The 19,585-nt window shown below is 36.0% G+C and overlaps 1 protein-coding gene across 1 annotated transcript in view; it reads left to right on the top strand.

The window, feature by feature from the left end:
* Positions 1–19,585, top strand: part of Task7 (TWIK-related acid-sensitive K[+] channel 7) — a 439,213-nt gene that overhangs the window by 283,783 nt on the left and 135,845 nt on the right. The window contains exon 4 of the mRNA XM_089091908.1: positions 9,718–9,912. Coding sequence (XP_088948034.1) covers positions 9,718–9,912 — 195 coding nt within the window. The remainder of the gene's footprint in view (positions 1–9,717; positions 9,913–19,585) is intronic.

Here is a 19,585-nt window from a genome sequence, read left to right as displayed (position 1 = left end):
ACTAGGTTTTCTGAGATACTTCAAGATCTTTTTAATACCCATCCTCCCCACCCTTCCCCAAAAACCTTACTCTTCGCAGGTATTTGAGATCAAAATCAATTCACCTTCATCACTATAAAAATCGACGTGGTAAAAATTATGTGTAATAAAACGTAAGAAAATTGCACATTTGATTGATCAAAGGAACAAAAATCACAGGGAAAGTTAAATCACAGCTTAAAGCTAATTCTCAGAAAATTCATCTTCTTGACACTTTGCGTTGTTGCACGAAACTCCTCTACATACTTGACAAGCTATGGTGCATTCCAGGCCATTTTTCCTGCAGAAGCATGTCTCACTGTCGTAACCATCAGCTCGGCAAGAACACTTCACTGTCTTTAGAAGATGAGGAGAAGCAGTGGGGAGATCTGTCATTTTTGGCTCCAAAACTTGGTTGCCTTGAAGATTCCATCCCCAGCTTAGGGGGTCAACCGTATTCCCTAGCCAAATCCGAACCTGGCTGTAGACTCGGAACGAATGATACTTCGCTGCCATCATAGTCGGAGGGAGTTCTTGTGGGTGTACGAATTAGGTGGCAGCATTGACTTTCCTCTGGAAAAGTTGGTTCCTGGCAGTGTCAAGACTCGGCCAATCCTGGCAGTTGTAGAACATCAGCAAAGCCTTATCTCCAGCCACAGCTATCTCATCATGAGATGCATATTTTCTTGTAAACAGGGTACTGGCGTCTCTGAAACTCGATCTGGATAATAATAACTGAAGAGCTTTTCCTTTTCCGATGCCATAAAGGTGCGATGTTGTGTCGCAACCCAGTATAGCGTGACAGAACGGCATCAGCTGGCAAACTTCTGATCCTAGCTTGTCTTTTATCTGATAAACATCCCAAGCTGAGCATTCACTTCCGAATTTCACTTCCGGTGAGAAGTAAACTCGATTTGAACTCGTGTCTACATGACAGATGACGGGAACAAGAACATCCGTGTCATCAGCAACCACAATGGTGTCGCTATGTAGTGCAGTTTCCGCAGCCTTCTTCACTATGTCTAGATCAGCATCTCCTTCAGAGTGGTATAAATTGCAACCGCTGGCTACCAGAGCGTTTCCAAGAATCTTCACAAAACGCGATTTGGTCTCCTTGGATGAAAGAAACTCCTCTTTCTTCATGCAAAGATTCATGTCTTCGGCAAATAACACTTCGCGGCCGACAGATCCAGCTCGACGCAAATGGGTTGCATCTTTGATTGACGGACCGCTGTAGTATCCGTCCAAGACGACAACTGCACGGGGATACTTCTTTTCGACGTAATGAATGTACGACGACATTATGGCCTTATAAGTGGAAGTGACCTTCCATGGGATCCGATGGAGAAGGGCGTCCTTGTCTAAGAAGAAGCTGGTAATCCCCACCTGTCTTGAGGACTGAGCATCAAACTCACATGACTGATAGACTGCTTTTGCTAACTCGGGCTTGTTGGCCTTTTGCATGAATCCGTTTCTTTCGAAAAGAGCAGGAGGAATGGTACAGAGCTCAGACTTTAAATAATCTTCCTTGAGACTAGACCTCTGGGCAACGATAATGAACCTCTGAAAATGTAGCACCGGGTCGATGTGCGCCACCACAAAAGAGCCCGCCTTTTTTGTGGTCATCAGAGTCACTTGGTCTTTCTTTTTAAAGACGTGTTCCTTCAAGATCTTTTCTGACATCTTGTCTTAGATTTTCTTCCCTGCTGATTCGGCTTCGTCAACATTCACGTCTGGAGATGAAGTTATTCCATTTGCAACGTTTCCCAGTTGTACATTGCTTTTGAATGGGGATGACGCTTTGAAGAAATCTACCAACTTTGCAGTATCTTCACAGTCACAATTTTGTCTGTTCAGACTCAAGTCGCGATGCTGCTCGCTTGTGGAGTAGCCGATGTTCGTCAGGTTCAGCATCAACAGGTTGACCTCAAGACACGCCGGCCTCGATAGGACCCAAATCGGTCTCTGTTCTTCAGTCATGCCACCACCACAAGTGAGCCCTCCCGATGTCTTTAGGCTTCGCATTTACTCCTGTTCAATAACTAAGTCTGCTGAGAGGCTGGCCCAGCGCTGATCTGACCGTCTAATCGTGTGTCCTTGCTCACTGAACATCTGAAACATTTTTGGGTGACGACTGGGAAGTTTAGTCATCTCTTGGATGTACAACCAGACAGATTTCACGCAAAGGTTGTGCCCAGATGCAGCTAGTTAGGGAAGCATTTCTGCTGCAACCTGCAAATGCAGGTCCCATACGCCCAGTCTTTAGGCACGTATAAACTTGAGAAGCTTTTCAACCATGTCAAGGTACTGCAGTCAGAGCTTTGCTGCTCGGTGATCTCGTAGGTCTTCAATCTTCTGTTTGATAATACTTTCCAGTAGTCCCAGCTCTGGTGCTTCGTCAAGGTCTCTGGGAGATATTTTTCCCTCAAGGGTGTCGTTGAAGAGTTTCTCAAGGCCGAAAGTATTCAAAGATCCCGCATATTTTCCTAAGAGATGAGCATAGAGAGCCAAGCTCACGAGAATGTGAGCAGTAATAACTCTAGAAATCGCTTTCCCAGAGAGTATATGTGGTACCGTTGCCGTGCATATACTAATTTCAAGATTTCTGAACCCACTGTCTTGCATCAGGTGCCCTATGCATCCGACGAAGCTCATCATCAAGTGAAAGCCTCCGAGTTTGATGATAACGTTTTCCAGTTTATTTGACACGACGGACTTGATAATCTTCAACGCCTTCCACCAAATTGGCTGATCGAATGTGACGACTGGCGTAAATCCGTATTTCCTCCTCTGACAAGCAATGAAGCACAGGGTTGAGTATAGATATGACTCATTGCTAGAAGGCAGATCAATCATGGGCAAAAAAACAATACTTGCCTTGCTGCAAGGGGTTTGTGCATCTTCGTCAAGCGAGTGTGAGAAAACCGATTGCTTAAAACCCTTCCAGTTAGGTCTTGGATTCTTGAAAAACCACGATAACAACCAGAGCTGGTCAAGGAATGCCAATTCACAATGTTCATTCACAATGTTCTGTGATATTTTCTCGTACTGAATCTGAGAAAGCACCTTTGAGCGTCACGGCGTCTAGAGAAACACTCCCTCTTGGGATTGGTGCCAGTCTGTTTTTCAGAGGGGGAACGACAGATGCTAGAATTGCCATACCGTGGAAAGTGACCTTTCCGTAAATCATGCACATATCGTGATCTGCATTAACGGACAAAAAAAAACACACACAAAAGAGATATCATGGTTATCACTTAGTTTTTTTGCCAAAAATAGACAAATTTTGCTTTTTTTTTTTACTAAAAATCGATTTTTCATATTATTTGACGTTTATAAGAAAAACTAACGTCAGTAACGGTTTCAGCTCTCAATTCTGATACAGATCGACGTGTCAACCACTCATTTCGTGACACTTCATTTTTTCAAGAAAAATAAAAATAAATGTAACACAAATAGCGAAAAAAAAAAAAATTTCGCAACGAGTTGGAGACGGGGATTTTGAATATGTTGTTCAGCGCTTTTTTCTGACCCGGATGGTGAAGAAAGCATTACTTTATCAATTTGTTCCTGCTTCGGGCATTTTTTTCTGTATTATTATTTTATTTTTTTTCATACCCCGACACTTCGTATCGAAGGAGTTGTCGTAAAAACTTCGAAAACGGCTCATTCGATTGGAAATTGGAGTGGCTAGTGCCCTTTTTAATAGTCAAAAGTGATTGGAGTGATTGGAGGGAGCCCCCCCCCCCCCCCACACACACGCCCATGATTCTCCCAAACACATCCAATCAAAATTTTGAGATAGCCATTTTGTTCAGTGTAGTTTATTTCCAAATAGAAAATATATTTTTGAGGTAGACACTACCCCACAACCCTCGGAGGAAGAGTTTTAAGTTATGCCCTGAGGGCATATAAGAACGATGTTGGCACAATGAATTATTTATTTTGTTTTCCTTTAGAGCAGGGCACTTCGTATCGAAGAAGTTATCGTAGAAACTTCGAAAAGGTCTCATTCAACTGGAAATTGGAGAGGCTTGTGCCCTTTTTAATAGTCGAAAGTGATTGGAAGCCAACTAACACCCTTTCCACGCCCACCATTTCCCGAAATACATCCAATCTAAATATTGAGATAGCCATTTTGTTCAGCGTAGTTGATTTCCAGATAGAAAATATATTTTTGAGGAGGACACTCCCCCCCCCCAACTCTCGGGGCAAGGGTTTTAAGTTATGTTCTGAGGGGATATAAGAACGATGTTGGCACAATGTATTATTTATTATTTTTTCCTTTAGAGCAGGGCACTTCGTATCGAAGAAGCTGTCGTAGAAACTTCGAAAAGGGCTCATTCAATTGGAAATTGGAGTGGCTTGTGCTCATTTTAAAAGTCGAAAGTGATTGGAAGGCAACTAACACCCCTTCCACCCCCACCATTTCCCGAAACACATCCAATCAAAATTTCGAGATAGCCATTTTGTTCAGCGTAGTTGATTTCAAGATAGAAATTATGTTTTTGAGGAGGAGACTTCCCCACAGCCTTCTGCGCAAGGGTTGTAAGTTATGCCCTGGGGGCATATAAGGTTTTATAGAACTCGTTGTCATAGAAGCTTCAAAAAAGGCTCATTCGACAGGAAATACAAAGGGCTAGTGCCCTTTTAAATAGTCGAAAGTGATTGGAGGGCAAATAACCCCCCTCTCACGCCCACTTTTTCCCCAAACACATCCAATCAGAATTTTGAGATAGCAATTTTATTCAACGTAGTTTAAAGTTCTGTAAATTAGGTCTTTGAGGATGACAACCCCCACACAACCTTCAAGGCAAGGGTTGTAAGTTATGGCCTGGGTGCATATAAAGTTCTTATAGAGCGCGTTGTCGTAGGAACTTCAAAAAGGGCTCATTCGATTAGAAATTGAAATGGCTAGTGCCCATTTGAACAGTTGAAAGTAATCGGAAGGAAACTAGCACCCCTTCCACGCCCACCATTTCCCCAAACACGCTCAATCAAAATTTTGAGATAGCCATTTTGTTCCACGCAGTTTAAAGTTCAGGAAAATATACCTTTGAGCAGGATACTGCCCCCACAGTCTTCGAGGTAAGGGTTATGCCCTGGGGCATATAAGTTTTAATTGAAATCTTTGTCGTAGAAACTTGAAAAACGGCTTATTCGATTGAAAATTCAAATGTCTAGTGCCCTTTTTAATTGTCTAAAGTGATTTGAGGGCAACTAACCCCCCTTTCACGCCCACCTTTTCCCCAAACACATCCAATCAAAATTTTCAGATTGCCTTTTTTCAGCGTAGTTGATTTCCAGATATAAATTATATTTTTGAGTAGGACACTCCCCCACAGCCCCCAGGGCAAGGTTGTAAGTTATGCCCTGGGGGCATATAAGGTTTTTATAGAACGCTTTGTCGTAAAAGCTTCAAAAAGGGCTCATTCGATTGGAAATTGAAATGGCTAGTGTCCTTTTTAACCGTCGAAAGTGATTAGAAGGCAACTAACACCCCTTCCACGCCCACCATTTCCCCAAACACATACAATCAAAATTTTGAGATAGTCATTTTGTTCCACGCAGTTTAAAGTTCAGGAAATTATACTTTTGAGCTATGCCCTGGGGGCATAAAGGGTTCTTATAGAGCGCGTTGTCGTAGGAACTTCAAAAAGGGCTTATTCGATTAGAAATTGAAATGGCTAGTGCCCATTTTAATAGTTGGAAGTAATCGGAAGGCAACTAGCACCCCTTCCACGCCCACCATTTCCCCAAACACATTCAATCAAAATTTTGAGATTGCCATTTTCTTCCACGCAGTTTAAAGTTCAGGAAAATATACCTTTGAGCAGGACACTTCCCCCATAGTCTTCAAGGCAAGGGTTATGCCCTGGGGCATATAAGTTTTTATTGAAATCTTTGTCGAAAGTGATTTGACAGCAACTAACCCCCCTATCACGCCCACGTTTTCCCCAAACATATCCAATCAAAATTTTCAGATTGACATTTTGTTCAGTGTAGTTGATTTCCAGATATAAATTACGTTTTTGAGGAGGACACTCCCCCGCAGTCCTCAGGGCAAGGTTGTAAGTTATGCCCTGGGGGCATATAAGGCTTTTATAGAACGCGTTGTCGTAAAAACTTCATAAAGGGCTCATTCGATTGGAAATTGAAATAGCTAGTGCCATTTTTAACAGTCGAAAGTGATTGGAAGGCAACTAACATCCTTCTACGCCCAGCATTTCCCCAAACACATCCAATCCAATTTTTTCCACGCAGTTAGAGTTCATGAAATTATACTTTTGAGCAGGACACTCCCCCCACAGTCTTCAAAGCAAGGGTTATAAGGTATGCCCTGGGGACATAAGGTATGCTTTGGGGACCTTTTCCCCAAACACATCCAATCAAAACTTTAAGATAGCCATTTTATTCAACGTAGTTGAATGTTTTGGAAATTAGATCTGTAAGGATAATAACCCCTCCCCTCCCCCACAGCCCTCAGGGCAAGGGTTGTAAGTTATGTCCTGGGGGCATATAAGGTTTTTATAGAAAGCGTTGTCGTAGACTCTTCAAAAAGGCTCATTCTATTGGAAATTGAAAGGGCTAATGCCTTTTTAATAGTTGAAAGTGATTGGAGAGCGACTAACACCCCTCTAACGCATACCATTTAAAACACATTCAATCAAAATTTTGAGATATCCATTTTGTTCAACGTAGTTGAAAGTTCTGGAAATTAAATCTTTTAGGATGAAAACTCCCTTAGAGCCCTCAGTGCAAGGATTGTAAGTTATACCCTGGGTTTATATAAGCTTTATATAGAAAGTTGTTGTAGAAACTTCAAAAAAGGCTCATTTGATTGGAAATTGAAATTGCCCTTTTTAATAGTCGAAAGTGAGTGGAGAGAAATTAACCCCCCTCTCACGCTCACCATTTCCCCAAAAATATTCAACTGAAGTTTATAGATAGCCATTTTGTTCAACGTAGTGGAAAGTTTTGGAAATTAAGTTTTTAGGGATGACCAACCCCCCAGAGCCCCCAGGCTGTAATTTACGCCCTGGGGGCATATAAGGTTTTTATAGATAACGTTGTTGTAGAAAATTCAAAAGGGGCTCATTCAATTTGAAATTGAGAGGGACAGTGCCCTTTTTATTAGTCGAAAATGATTGGAGGGTAACTAACCCCCCTTTCCGGCCCATCATTCCCCCAAACACATCCAATCAAAATTTTCAGACAGCTATTTTGTTCAACTTAGTGGAAAGTTCTGGAAATTAGGTCTTTTAGAATGACACCCCCCCCCCCACCCCCAGGGCAAGGGTTTTAAGTTATGCCCTAGCGGCATATAAGGTTAATATTGAAAGCGTTGTCGTAGAAACCTCAAAAGGGTTCATTTGTTTGGAAATTGAAAGGGCGAGTTTGTTTTTTAACAGTTCAAAGTGATTGGAGATTGATGAACGCCCCTCTCACGCCCACCATTTCCCCAAACACATCCAATTAAAATTTTGAGATAGCCATTTTGTTTAACGTTGTTGAAAGTTATAGAAATTAGGTCTTAGAGGATGACAACCACCCTAACAGCCCTTAGGGTAAGGGCTGTAACTTATGCCCTGGGGGCATATAAGGGGTTTTTAGATAGCGTTGTCGTAGAAACTCAGAAAGGACTCATTCGATTGGAAATCGAAAGGCCTAGTGCCCTTTTTAACAGTCGAAAGTGATTTGAAGGCTTGACATTTTTACAGTAAAGATCGATGTAGGTATAATGTATTATTTTGTTGTTGTTGTTGTTTAGACCAGGGCACTTCGGACGAAGGAGTTGTCGTAGGAGCTTCGAAAAGGGCTCATTTGATTAAAAATAGAAAGGGCTGACGTCCTTTTTAACTGTCGAAAGTGATTGGAGGGCAACTAATTCCCCTCCCAAGCCCATCCTCCCATTTTCCCATTATGTTTAAAAATTAAATGTTGCCTTAAGATTAATTCAAAATGCACTGTGTAAAGGTTAATTCCGAATAAGGCATCTCATCAGTATTCCAAGAACAACTGAGGGTATTATATTCAAACTTTTAGGGCTACTTCTGCTTTTAAAATTTAACCAAGTCAAAATAGCGTAAGCGTATCCAAGCTATCAAAGAAAGTAAACAGATTTTTTTTCCGAATGATATCACGTTGTCCATTTCAGGTCATCTAGAGGAGGTATGAAACTAACTTAATCACTACTATTTGCGTCCAGATTTTTAAAAGGGTCTATGTTATTAAAAATTGCTGAAAATTTTTCTCCAGCATACAAATAGCAGGCCAAACTATAAAGTCTTAAAAAAACAAAAATATTTAGAGTATTATTTTCTTTTTCCCTGAAAAGACTATTTCAATATAAAATGAACAGAAATTGATTTTAAAAAAAACTTTTTATAGAAAATAGGTTTTTCAAAGAAGAGTAGAGAACGCTATTGAAACAAAAATGAGCATAAAAAAATCAAATTATCTACCAAGCGTAAAACTACCACAAATAAGCAGTGATAACTAAATGAAACCCAAAACGAACAGAATTTACAATAAATAACCGAGTCAAACTCAAAAACGAGCAGAAATTGACATAAGTTGAGCTCAAAACCCCTATGCCTTCCCAAGGCCAGAACATAATTTGCACTTTATTGAAAAAAACATAAATGTTTTTACTTTTATAACTTTAATAAATCAAATAGTATTAACATTTTGATTTCTAAATATCAGTATATCTATATTAAACTAACAATGCACATTCATTTGTATTTGATGAGAATGCTAGTTTTTCTTTCCCATGTAATCACTGTCAGGCCTAAAGGCCGAATCCGACATTTTCACAGATAAGAGATAACCGCTGAAAATCATTGATAAGCTGTTATCAAGGGGAGCATCAGCAGGTAAATTTATCCAAACTCACTCTGATTCTTCTAATCCACACTGTCCTGCTGACCATCCCCTTGAGAACACCTTATCAAACGGTTTTCAGTAATTACTTAGAGGTTTTTAAGTGCCTGGCATAACCCCTAAGTGTGAGAGCAGTGATATGTCAATTGGTGTCGCACATGTACTGATCGATAAATAGGGGGCAAATAGGGTTATCGGTCAACTGAAAAAAAATTCCAAATCAGACCTTTGAGATATTTGAACTCGGCCTTGATCAAAAGCTCCTAAACCTTTGCTACTTGTGATGTTCATTTTTTTCAAGCTAAGTTGGTCATACGTAATTCAAAATGAAGCGTATCTGGTGTTTTTGTAACTGTATACGAAAGTAAGAGGGAAATAGATTGTAAGCTTCTTGCGAAAAAAAAATGTGCAAGGATATAAATGAGAAAAGTATGTGAAATTGGCCTACAATGTAGCTAATTGAAGTTAAAGCTTAGGACTTTTTTTAATGTTTAAAATCTTATGACTCTAACACTTTTCTTTTTAGTATTAAATTTTTTATCACGAGAACCAGTGAAGTAGACTTGAATATTTCTTTTTTTGCTTGCTTAAGATTTCTCACGAGAAGTTTTTCCTCCAGAACAAAATAACCTTGTGATTAGAGCACGAAAATACGCAACAGATGTAAACTCATTGAAATAAACCAATCAGGTTAGTGATACGAGAATAGTGCATCTTTTCCTCTTTGGAACAAATAATTAGGTTAGGTATTCTTTGAGCTACTTATAATGATGGAATTTATAATGAAAATGAAGGAATTCTCTATATTTACAGACCATTATTCGTTGCTCAAGAAGGGATGCAACTGAAGTAGAATTATTAGGAATCAATGGAGCTCTTCTATCATTTATGGTGCTGGGAGGAGCTTATGTTTTTTCAAGAAATGAAGCTTGGACTTATGCTGATGCGTTATATTATTGTGTTGTTACTTTAACTACAATAGGATTTGGCGATTTAGTAACTTTACAGGTGAGGTTTCGGCTTCAGCGTGGTCTTCTTAATAAATGTCATATTTTCATAAACCATACATTTTGCCTTTCCAGCCTCCCCCCTCCTCTTTCTGAAATGCTCTTAAAATTACAAGTTTTTAGTAATGATTAATATTTTCGTAGCATTGTTGAGCCAAAGCTAAATTTTAAGGTTAAGACCCACGGGGTTAAGGGGTCGGTAGCTCTTTTCACATTCATAGTAGCCTTCTCTATAATAAAAAGTGGATAGAAATTGAAAGAAGAATAGCTTTATAGTTTAAATGAGCTTAAAGAACAATATTAACACTTAAAACAAACACAAGTTATTTTTACATATAAAAGGGTATATTTCTTTTCGCGACACAAAATAGGATAAATTGTTATTTAGCAGCGATACGATCTCTTTTGTTACTTTAGAAAGGATACTTGAACTTTATATTCTCATTTAAATGAGCAATTTCCTCATATTCTATGATGACTGTTTAATACGATCACTCCTGTTAAAAAGCCTAAACCAAAAGTGAAATTAAAATAAATACAAATCTGTGTGATTATCCTTTTCGGGAGAAATGCACGCCTTAGTGTTTTTGTAGGTATGGGCTTGAAACCACAGCTCTAGGGCTCCCTGACATATTGAATTTGATTGTTTATTGGAATGAGTAATCAAAAACTAAATGAGCTCTACTTATTTGAGATCACCAGGAAAGTTCGTTGATTTCAAATGTATTGTTATCAAAATCCTTTTTTTAAAGAGTATTGGTATCTGTTGACAAGGTTTGCTCTTTGCTTGAAAGGTTTAAAAAAAGAAATTTCACATTTTACAAGAAGAGTGCTTTAAATACCCACTACACGGCAATTTTCTCAAAAATTTTGAATTTAACTGGTTCACTTTTAACAAGATTTTGACGCTCTTTGGGGCTCTTTTCTTATTTTCAAAAGTTTATGCAAAATTTTCTAAGATTGTAACTTTTGATTAGTAAATGTCACCTTAAAATTTATAAACATTATAAATCAACATAAATTGTAGACACTTTTAATATATTTATTGTTTTAAAACTTCCTGTTTTTGGAGTTTTTGGTGGCTACTAAAAGAGCCGCTCTTTATTTTCCATTCTTTACCATAAACAATTTAAAAAAAAAACAATTTGAAGTATAGACAGCTTAGGCTTGAGAGAGGACAAATATTTTCCCAATTTTGATTATTTCATTTTTCAAAATAGTGAAAAATGTCTCTTTTAATCACGATTCGAAATATACCTTTATTAGGTTCAAACTACCCAGTCAAAGGAAACTATGTAAAAAAAGATTTTTCCAGGAATCCTAACATAAAAATATTTTCCAACACAAATTGTTTCTGGCCGACAACCTTGATGTTAAAAATTATATATCCAAAATCGTGCAAAAAATTTGAACTGTTCCTAAATTAAAATAGAATATAGAAAAAACTACTTTTTGAATAAGTCAGTACAAGAAAGCTTGTCTACTAAGCCTGCACGACTAAACACACCATAATTTACGTCTCTTTTAGTTGGAACTTGAAAAAAAACAAAACAACTTCGGACTAAATTTTTGTTTTAGAGAAAAAAGGTGTTCTAGATGTCCTAATTCTATCCTTCAGAAGCTTGAGCTATCAATTTTTTCTCAAACTTTTTTTTATCCAATGTATCTTTTTGAAGAAAATCAAAACTCGATGTGTTAGATGCACTCCAAAACAAAATTCAATACACTCCATTCAAATACAGACTGATAGCTTTTCACTGTTTTACACAGTGTTGCCATATATTTGGTTTAAAGTTGCGCCACAATAAAAGTAAAAATGCGCCTCTCTTTAACATAAAGCGTTCAAACTTCCAGCTATTAATTGTTGACCGATTGGATTGGGAAAACATCCAAGGAGTTTAACATGAAAAACAAACAGTTTTAGACACCTAACTTTTCTGACCTAGTGTTTCTTTTTCAAAGTGTTTTATTATCTGGTTCACCTACGCATTTTCGAACGTTTATGAAATTTCTTCCTTGTTTCATTTATTGATTTTATTTATATAAGAAATTGGCTGGAGCATTTTTTTTCTGTCCTTTTCAAGCTGAAGCAGGCAGTGGGCGATTAATCAGGAAACCTGATCTTGTTTGCGGGAATTGAATTTAGAGATAAGTAAGCCAACGTGTATGCCATTGTTCTCCGATTAAAAAAGTAGGTGATATGCAATAACAAATATTGCCATATAGCGGGATGTATTATTTTGCATTATGTGTACTATAAGTAATAACATCAAATCCTATTTGTAATTGAAGCAACAGGAAATGAATCATACTTTGACTACCTTGAAAGTATTTAAACAGAACTTTGCTCCAAAAATTTGGCTTTTTTGTTGACATTTTTCGTTAACACTTCTGACTAATAAGATGTACAGCTAGAGTTAGGAATTTTGTGATGTTTTGTTCCCCTTTCTTGGCTTGGCATTTTATCAAAAAGCTTTTTCCTACATGTCACACACCTTAAAAGGACCAAATCTTGTCGAAATAACCAACATTCTGTCTTCTGTTAGGACAACCTCCTTATGCTGGCTGTTTCAATTGTTTGAGCAAATATTTTACGAGCTGATGCTGATGTACATTAAATGAAAAATAAACTAGTTTTTTTTAACTGGAAGTAAGGAGCGCCTTAAAAACTTAAAACGAACAGGAATTATTCCATATAAGAAAGGGGCTGTCCCCTCCTCAACGGTTCGCTCTTTACGCTAAAGTTTGACTCTTTATCACAACTCTATTTTCTTAGCAAATAAAAAACTTTAGCGTAAAGAGCGAGGGGTTGAGGAGGGGAAAGCTCCTTTCATATACGGACTAATTTCTGTTCGTTTTAAATTTTACCTTCGCTCCTTACTATCAGTTAAAAAAACTTGTTTTTTTAATTTAATTTTTGAAAGCTTTTGAATTAATGCAGGTTTTGATTTTGGCTCACCGTACATCAGTAATTAAAACAAAATTTGGATATTAATTTTACTTTTATTTGGTTAAATGGCTTTCTCGAAAATTGTTTAATTTTATTTACGAACGTCTTTATTAGTAATAAATATACATAACTTACGAAATAACTTACATAACGGGTTTCTATATTCATATATTTTTAATACGCATTAAGGGGTTCACCCCCTAGTCAATACCCCGCTCTTTACCCTAAAGTTTGAATTTTGTTCAAATTCTTAAAAAATGACCTCTTAATCACAAAGGCCGTTAATTGGAATAAATAGCTCTTATGAAAGTACTAAAAAATCTTTGGCGTAAAGAGCGAGGTATTGACTAGGGTTGAACCCATTCGCCCCTTGCCAATATTTTCTGTTCATCTTAAGTTTTGATGCTGCTCATTACTTTTAGTTGAAAAACTTTTTTTATTATTTAATTTCTGATCTTTTTTTAAATAATGCTGGGAAATCCAGAGCCCCCTTCTTAGCAATGTCCCTTCCCCCATGAAAACTTCCTCCATGGAAAGATCCTCCCACAAAACCTCCGACCCCCCATCACTACAAGAAAAAATCCCCCCTGAAAACGTCTGTATACTTCCCAATAACCAATACTATATGTTAACATTGGGTAAAGTTCATAACTTTCAGCCCTCCCCCCGGGCACTTTGGGGGATTAAGTAATCCTAAAAGTCATAGTTATTATATTTTCCACCATGCTGAATAAAATGGCTATCTTAAAATTTTGATCGGGTGACTTTTGGAAAAATGAGCGTGGGAGGGGGCCTAGTTGCCCTCCATTTTTTTGTCACTTAAAAAGGGCACTAAAAGTTTTAATTTCCGTTCCAATGAGCCCTCCCGAGACATTCTAGGACCACTGGGTCAATATGATCACCCTTTGAAAAAAAAAACAACAAAAATAACAAATAAACACGCATCCAAGATCTTTCTTCTGGCAAAAAATACAAAATTCCACATTTTTGCAGATAAGAGCTTGAAACCTCTACATTAGGGTTCTCTGATACACTGAATCTGATGGTGTGATTTTCATTAAGGTTCTATAGCTTTTAGGGGGTCTCTACCCCTTTTTTTAAAAATCAGCCAAATATTCTAATGCGCGTAACTTATGATTGGTTGGACTAAACTTGATGAAACTTTTGTGTTTGAAATCAGTATTGGAATTTGATTCTTTTGATGTATCTATTGGTATCAAAATCCCGTTTTTTATAGTTTCGGTAACTATTGAGCCGGGTCGGTCCTTACTTACAGTTCGTTACCATGAACAGTTTGATTTTCCCGGAGAAATTGGCGTAGACTTTGTCTCAGAGTTGCCTAAACTATACAGTTAAAGATAAATGCGCAACAATAATTCCTAATAAGAACATACTACTTAATACTACTTAGCCTACATCTCATACCAGTACAAAGCCATGTAAGGCCAACTACACGTGTTGTCAAGCATATTTTTTGGCTTGTTTTAATTTTGGGGGCCCCTCATTGTAAGAGATTGTATTGTAACAGACAGGTTTAGGTCACAATCCTCAGAGGTTCATGGTATGTTTTTGTCGACTGCGCCTTTAAAAAGTACTGAATTTAAACACAAAGAATGTAAAAACTTCGAAAAATGATGAAGACATATTTTGACCAGTACCAATAAGCGTAATACAATTACTACTGTTACCATGAAAATAATAGATTAATAGCAAAATAACAATTTAACTTTTTATCGGCTTTAGCTACCTACGAAAAACTTTTTATGAAACGAAGGGGAATTGGAGGCTTTAAATTTTTTTTGTGGGATTATAGATTTCTTTGAAAGTAGGGAGGCCCCAATAGATACAGGGAAGCACCACTGCTGCCATCTATGACAGGTTATAATTTATTCAAGGATTATTGATCCACTAACGGGTCAATGACACCTTTTTCAAGGTCAATTTATTTGTTGTTTCTAAGTGTATTGACTCCGGGACGAACTTTGCACACGCGTATTGACTGATTCTAACGGGGCAATGTATTGATCGACTAGAGGGGAAGTAGTTTTCTGAGAAATTGATTTACATAATCTAACGGGGCAATGTATTGATCGAGTCTAACGGGACAAGATCACGTGTGTCTTTCTAAGCCAATCAGGGAAGTTACGTAAGGTTTCCCATGACATCACAATTCACCCTTGAGATTTTGTTTATAAGCATTGAGGTTAAATTATCATATAGTCTCAAGACATTATGGATAGAGCGTTGAATATTGATGAGTTGGAAACTTTGGCTACATCGATTTATAATGTGAGTTCTGTTTAGTAAATTTTCTTAGTTCATTTCCAAATAAAATCATTTTATATAGTCCCCCTCCATTAAATTCAAATTCAGGATATACCCCCCCCCCCACAATACAAACTCCACTATGTGATGTTTATAGTCGATCGAAAGCGTAAAATACACTCTTTTATACCATGTAAGCCCCCCTCCCCCACCCCTGTTTACGATTTTAATTATTTAATTTGAAATAATTATGTATTTTTATATATTATTGTTTTATATATTTATACAGAAAAGTGAAATCTAAAATCATTAAAAACTTATATCCGAATATACTGATTCCATTGAAGCCGCTAACCTGACTTAAACATTTCCGCAACATTTAAATAGGGTGAATTATTGACACCCGTCAAGTGCATCCTGCTTGTTAATTCTCATGAATTACGATAGCAGCTTAGCCAAAGGTTTCACTGAAAAAGATAGTTTTTTGGTCAAATTAGCGACAGTAAATCCTTTGAATTGCAAGAGAGGGCTTTTAAGAAAAAGATACATAGCTACAATGAGAAGATTTATTGAAGCGCAGGTCATTTTAAATTATATAAACCTTTGTCCATAGAGGAATAATGTGCAAATTTATGCGTTGCGTCTCTAGGCATGTTTTTAATTTTTTTATAAATGGTAAAAATATAATTTCTATGCTTTTAGGGTTTATTTCCAACACGGAGTGTATTTGATTTTTTCTCTTAATGGTAAAAATAGGATTTCTATGCTTTTAGGGTTTATTTCCAACACGGAATATATTTAATTTTTTCTCTTAATGGTAAAAATAGGAGCATTTCTAGCTTTCGCAAATTTTTTACTTTTTGCTTTGTTGAAAAGGGGGGAGGGGGCTTCTTAGAATGGGATGAATATACCTATGATCTATTAAATGACATTGAGAATAAGAAGGAGACCACTAATATCACCAAGGAAATTAAAGACATTGTGTTATAGATTTCAGAAATAAAAATTTTTATTTATTTATTATTTTCTTAGGCTTAAGGGTCGAGGTTTTCTTAGGCTTAAGGATCGACGATCAACGGCGTGAAATTCATAGTTATAAATGGAACGTCAGGTACAATATGTATAAGTACGAGAAAAATAGATGGAGTCCAACGTTAAATTTTATAAATCGACCTTGTCCTTGACCTTGACCTAAATTGACCATAAGACCTTGTAATGAAAATGGCTATGAAACAAAACGTGTACAAGAGGAAATTCAGGCTATATGCAGTTTTTTTTATGTTCAAGCAGTATAGGTTAAGGGAAACGTGCCAACTGATAAACTCTTCCTCGAAAAATTTGATAAAGACACAGCATTATTCAATTTAGAAGACATCAAATATGAGAAATTTCTGCATTCAGTACATGATCCGGAAGATGAAGTTAGATATTTCGCTCAATGGGTGCCGGAAAAGATACCTGATATGGAGAAATGCATCAGATATCCAAAGACCTAAACTCATGCTCCTCCTCATATTAAATGGATTAAGTTATTTTTTTTTTAAATATGTCAATATGTATTTTTTCAAAATGTTTTTTAATATGTTTAAGCAATAAACATCTTAAGCCTCAGCCGTCTTTATTTTTTAGAATAGTTCATCGCCATGAAAATTATACTTTCAGATTCAGCATGTCGGGGAACACACTTTCAAGTTCAGCATGGTGGAGAACCCTAAATGGTAATCCCTAAAAAGCTAAGTTGACCCTAAAAGGTTAAAGAATTTTTCTGAAATCACACTTTCAGGGTCGGCATGTAGGAGAACCCTAAATGGTCATCCCTAAACATGAACCTTAACACTAAAATGTTAAAGATCTTTTCTGAAATCACATTTTCAGATTCAGCATACCAGGAGACACACTTTCAGGTTCGGCATGTAGGAGAACCCTAAACGGTCATTCATAAAAAGCTAAGTTAACTTTAACAAGTTAAAAAATTTTTCTTAAATTACACTTTCAGATCCAGCATGTCAGGGAACACACTTTTAGGTTCAGCATGTCGGAGAACCCTAAACGATCATCCCTAAAAAGGTAAGTTAACCTTAAATGGTTAAAGAATTTCTCTGAAATTACATTTTCAGATCCAGCATGCCGGAGAAGTTATACACTACTTTTCAACTTCTTGTATATCCCAACACCAAATTTTCGCAATGAAAAAGAAATATGTTACAGATCAATTCTAATTTTTTCCTGAGAAAATAAAAAGGTTCCTCTTCAGTTCCAATTTTTCTCAAAGAGATGAAAAATTTAAAGTTCTGTTTCAAATTTTTCATAGAAGATAGAACAGTTATACTTTGATCGTGAATATTCGCCATGAAGATAATGAGCTCCACTTTAATTCTGATTTTTCTCAAAGAAGTGCAAAATTTTCAAGTTCTCTTCTGAATTTTCTTAAAAGAAGAGAAAAAGTTAGCACAATTCTGAATTTTACCAATGAAAATGAAAAAAAGCTTCCACTTCAGTTCTTAATTTCTCAAATACATAACAAATTCAAAGTTCTGTTCTAATTTTTTCCCTAGAAGATAGGAAAAGTCATACTATGATTGTGAATATTTTTCATGAAGATAAAAAGTTTCACTTTAATTCTAAATTTTCTTAAATTCAGTTCCGATTTTTCTCAAAGAGATGAAAAATTTAAAATTCTGTTCCAAATTTTTCCATAGAAGATAGAAAAAAGTTATACTTTGATCGTGAATATTCACCATGAAGATAAGGAGCTCTGGATTTTGCACTTCTGGAAGAAGTGCAAAATGTTCAAGTTCTCTTCTGAATTTTCTTATAAAAGAGAAAAAGTTAGCTCAATTCTTAAATTTACACAGAAATGAAAAAAAGCTTCCACTTAAGTTCTTAATTTCTCAAAGACATAAAAAATTTAAAGTTCTGTTCTGAATTTTCTTAAAGAAGATAAAGAGTTTACTAAATTCTGAAATTTACCCAAGAAAATGAAAAAAAGCTACCACTTCAGTTCTTAATTTCTCAAAGACATAAAAATTAAAGTTCTATTCTAAAATTTGCCGTAAAAGATAGAAAAAGTTATACCATAGCTGTGAATATTTACCATGAAGATAAAAAGTTCCACTTTTATTCTAAATTTTATCAATGAAGTGGGGGAAAAGTTGAAGTTCTCTTCTGAACTTTCTCAATGAAAAAGAAATAAGTTACAGATCAATTCTATTTTTCCAAAGAATATAAAAAGGCTCAGCTTTAGTTCTGATTTTTTTCAAAGAGATGAAAAATTTAAAGTACTGTTGCAAATTTTTCATAGAAGATAGAAAAAGTTATACATTGATTGTGAAAAGTTAGCTCAATTCGGAATTACCAAAGAACTTACAGATCAATTCTATTTTTTTCCATGAAAATAAAAAGGTTCCACTTCAGTTCTTAATTTCTCAAATGACATAAAAATTTAAAGTTCAGTTCTAAATTTTTCCATGGAAGATAGGAAAAGTTATACTATGATTGTGTATATTTTCCATGAAGATAAAAAGTTTCACTCTACTTCAAAATTTTTATTATTTCACTTCAGATTTTTCTCAAAGAGATGAAAAAATTTTAAGTTCGGTTCTAAATTTTACCCTAGATACATCGATTCTGAATTTTTCATACAAGAAGAGAAAAAGTTCAGCTTTAATTACATATTTTCTCAAAGAAGTGAAGAAAACTTCAAGTTCTATTCCAAATTGTTCATAGAAGATAGAAAAAAGGTATACTTTGATCGTGAATATTCACCATAACGATAAGGAGCTACACTTTAATTCTGAGTTTTCTCGAAGAGTTGCAAAATGTTCAAGTTCTCTTCTGAATTTTCTTAAAGAAGAGAAAAAGTTAAGTCAATTCTGAAATTTATCAAAGAAAATGGAAAAAGCTTCCACTTCAGTTCTTAATTTATCAAAGACATAAAAAATTTTAAGTTCTGTTCTAAATTTTTCCATAGAAGATAGGAAAAGTTATATTATGATTGTGAATATTTTCCATGAAGATAAAAAGTTTCATTTTAATTCTAAATTTTCTTAATTTCAATTCCGATTTTTCTCAAAGAGATGAAAAATTGTCGAAGAAGCGGAAAATGTTCAAGTTCTCTTCGGAATTTTCTTAAAGAAGAGACAAAGTTAACTCAATTCTGAAATTTACCAAAGAAAATGAAAAAAAGCTTCCACTTCAGTTGATAATTTCTCAAAATACATACAAAACTTAAAGTTCTGTTTTAAATTTTTCCAATAGAAGATAGGAAAAGGTATACTATGATTGTGCATATTTTCCATGAAAATGAAAAGTTTCACTTTAATTCTAAATTTTCTCAATGAAGTGAAGAAAAGTTCAAGTTCTCGTCAGAATTTAATCAATGAAAAAGAAATAAGTTACAGATCAAGTCTAATTTTTTCCATGAAAATAAAAAAGTTCCACTTCGATTCTGAATTTTCTC

The sequence above is a fragment of the Artemia sp. Qi Xiang Cuo genome, chromosome 7 (assembly GCF_049724085.1).
Source record: "Artemia sp. Qi Xiang Cuo chromosome 7, ASM4972408v1, whole genome shotgun sequence".
Classification (NCBI taxonomy): Eukaryota; Metazoa; Arthropoda; class Branchiopoda; order Anostraca; family Artemiidae; genus Artemia; species Artemia sp. Qi Xiang Cuo.
The sequence above is the reverse complement of the archived record's forward strand: the minus strand, read 5'-3'. Positions and strand labels throughout refer to the sequence as shown.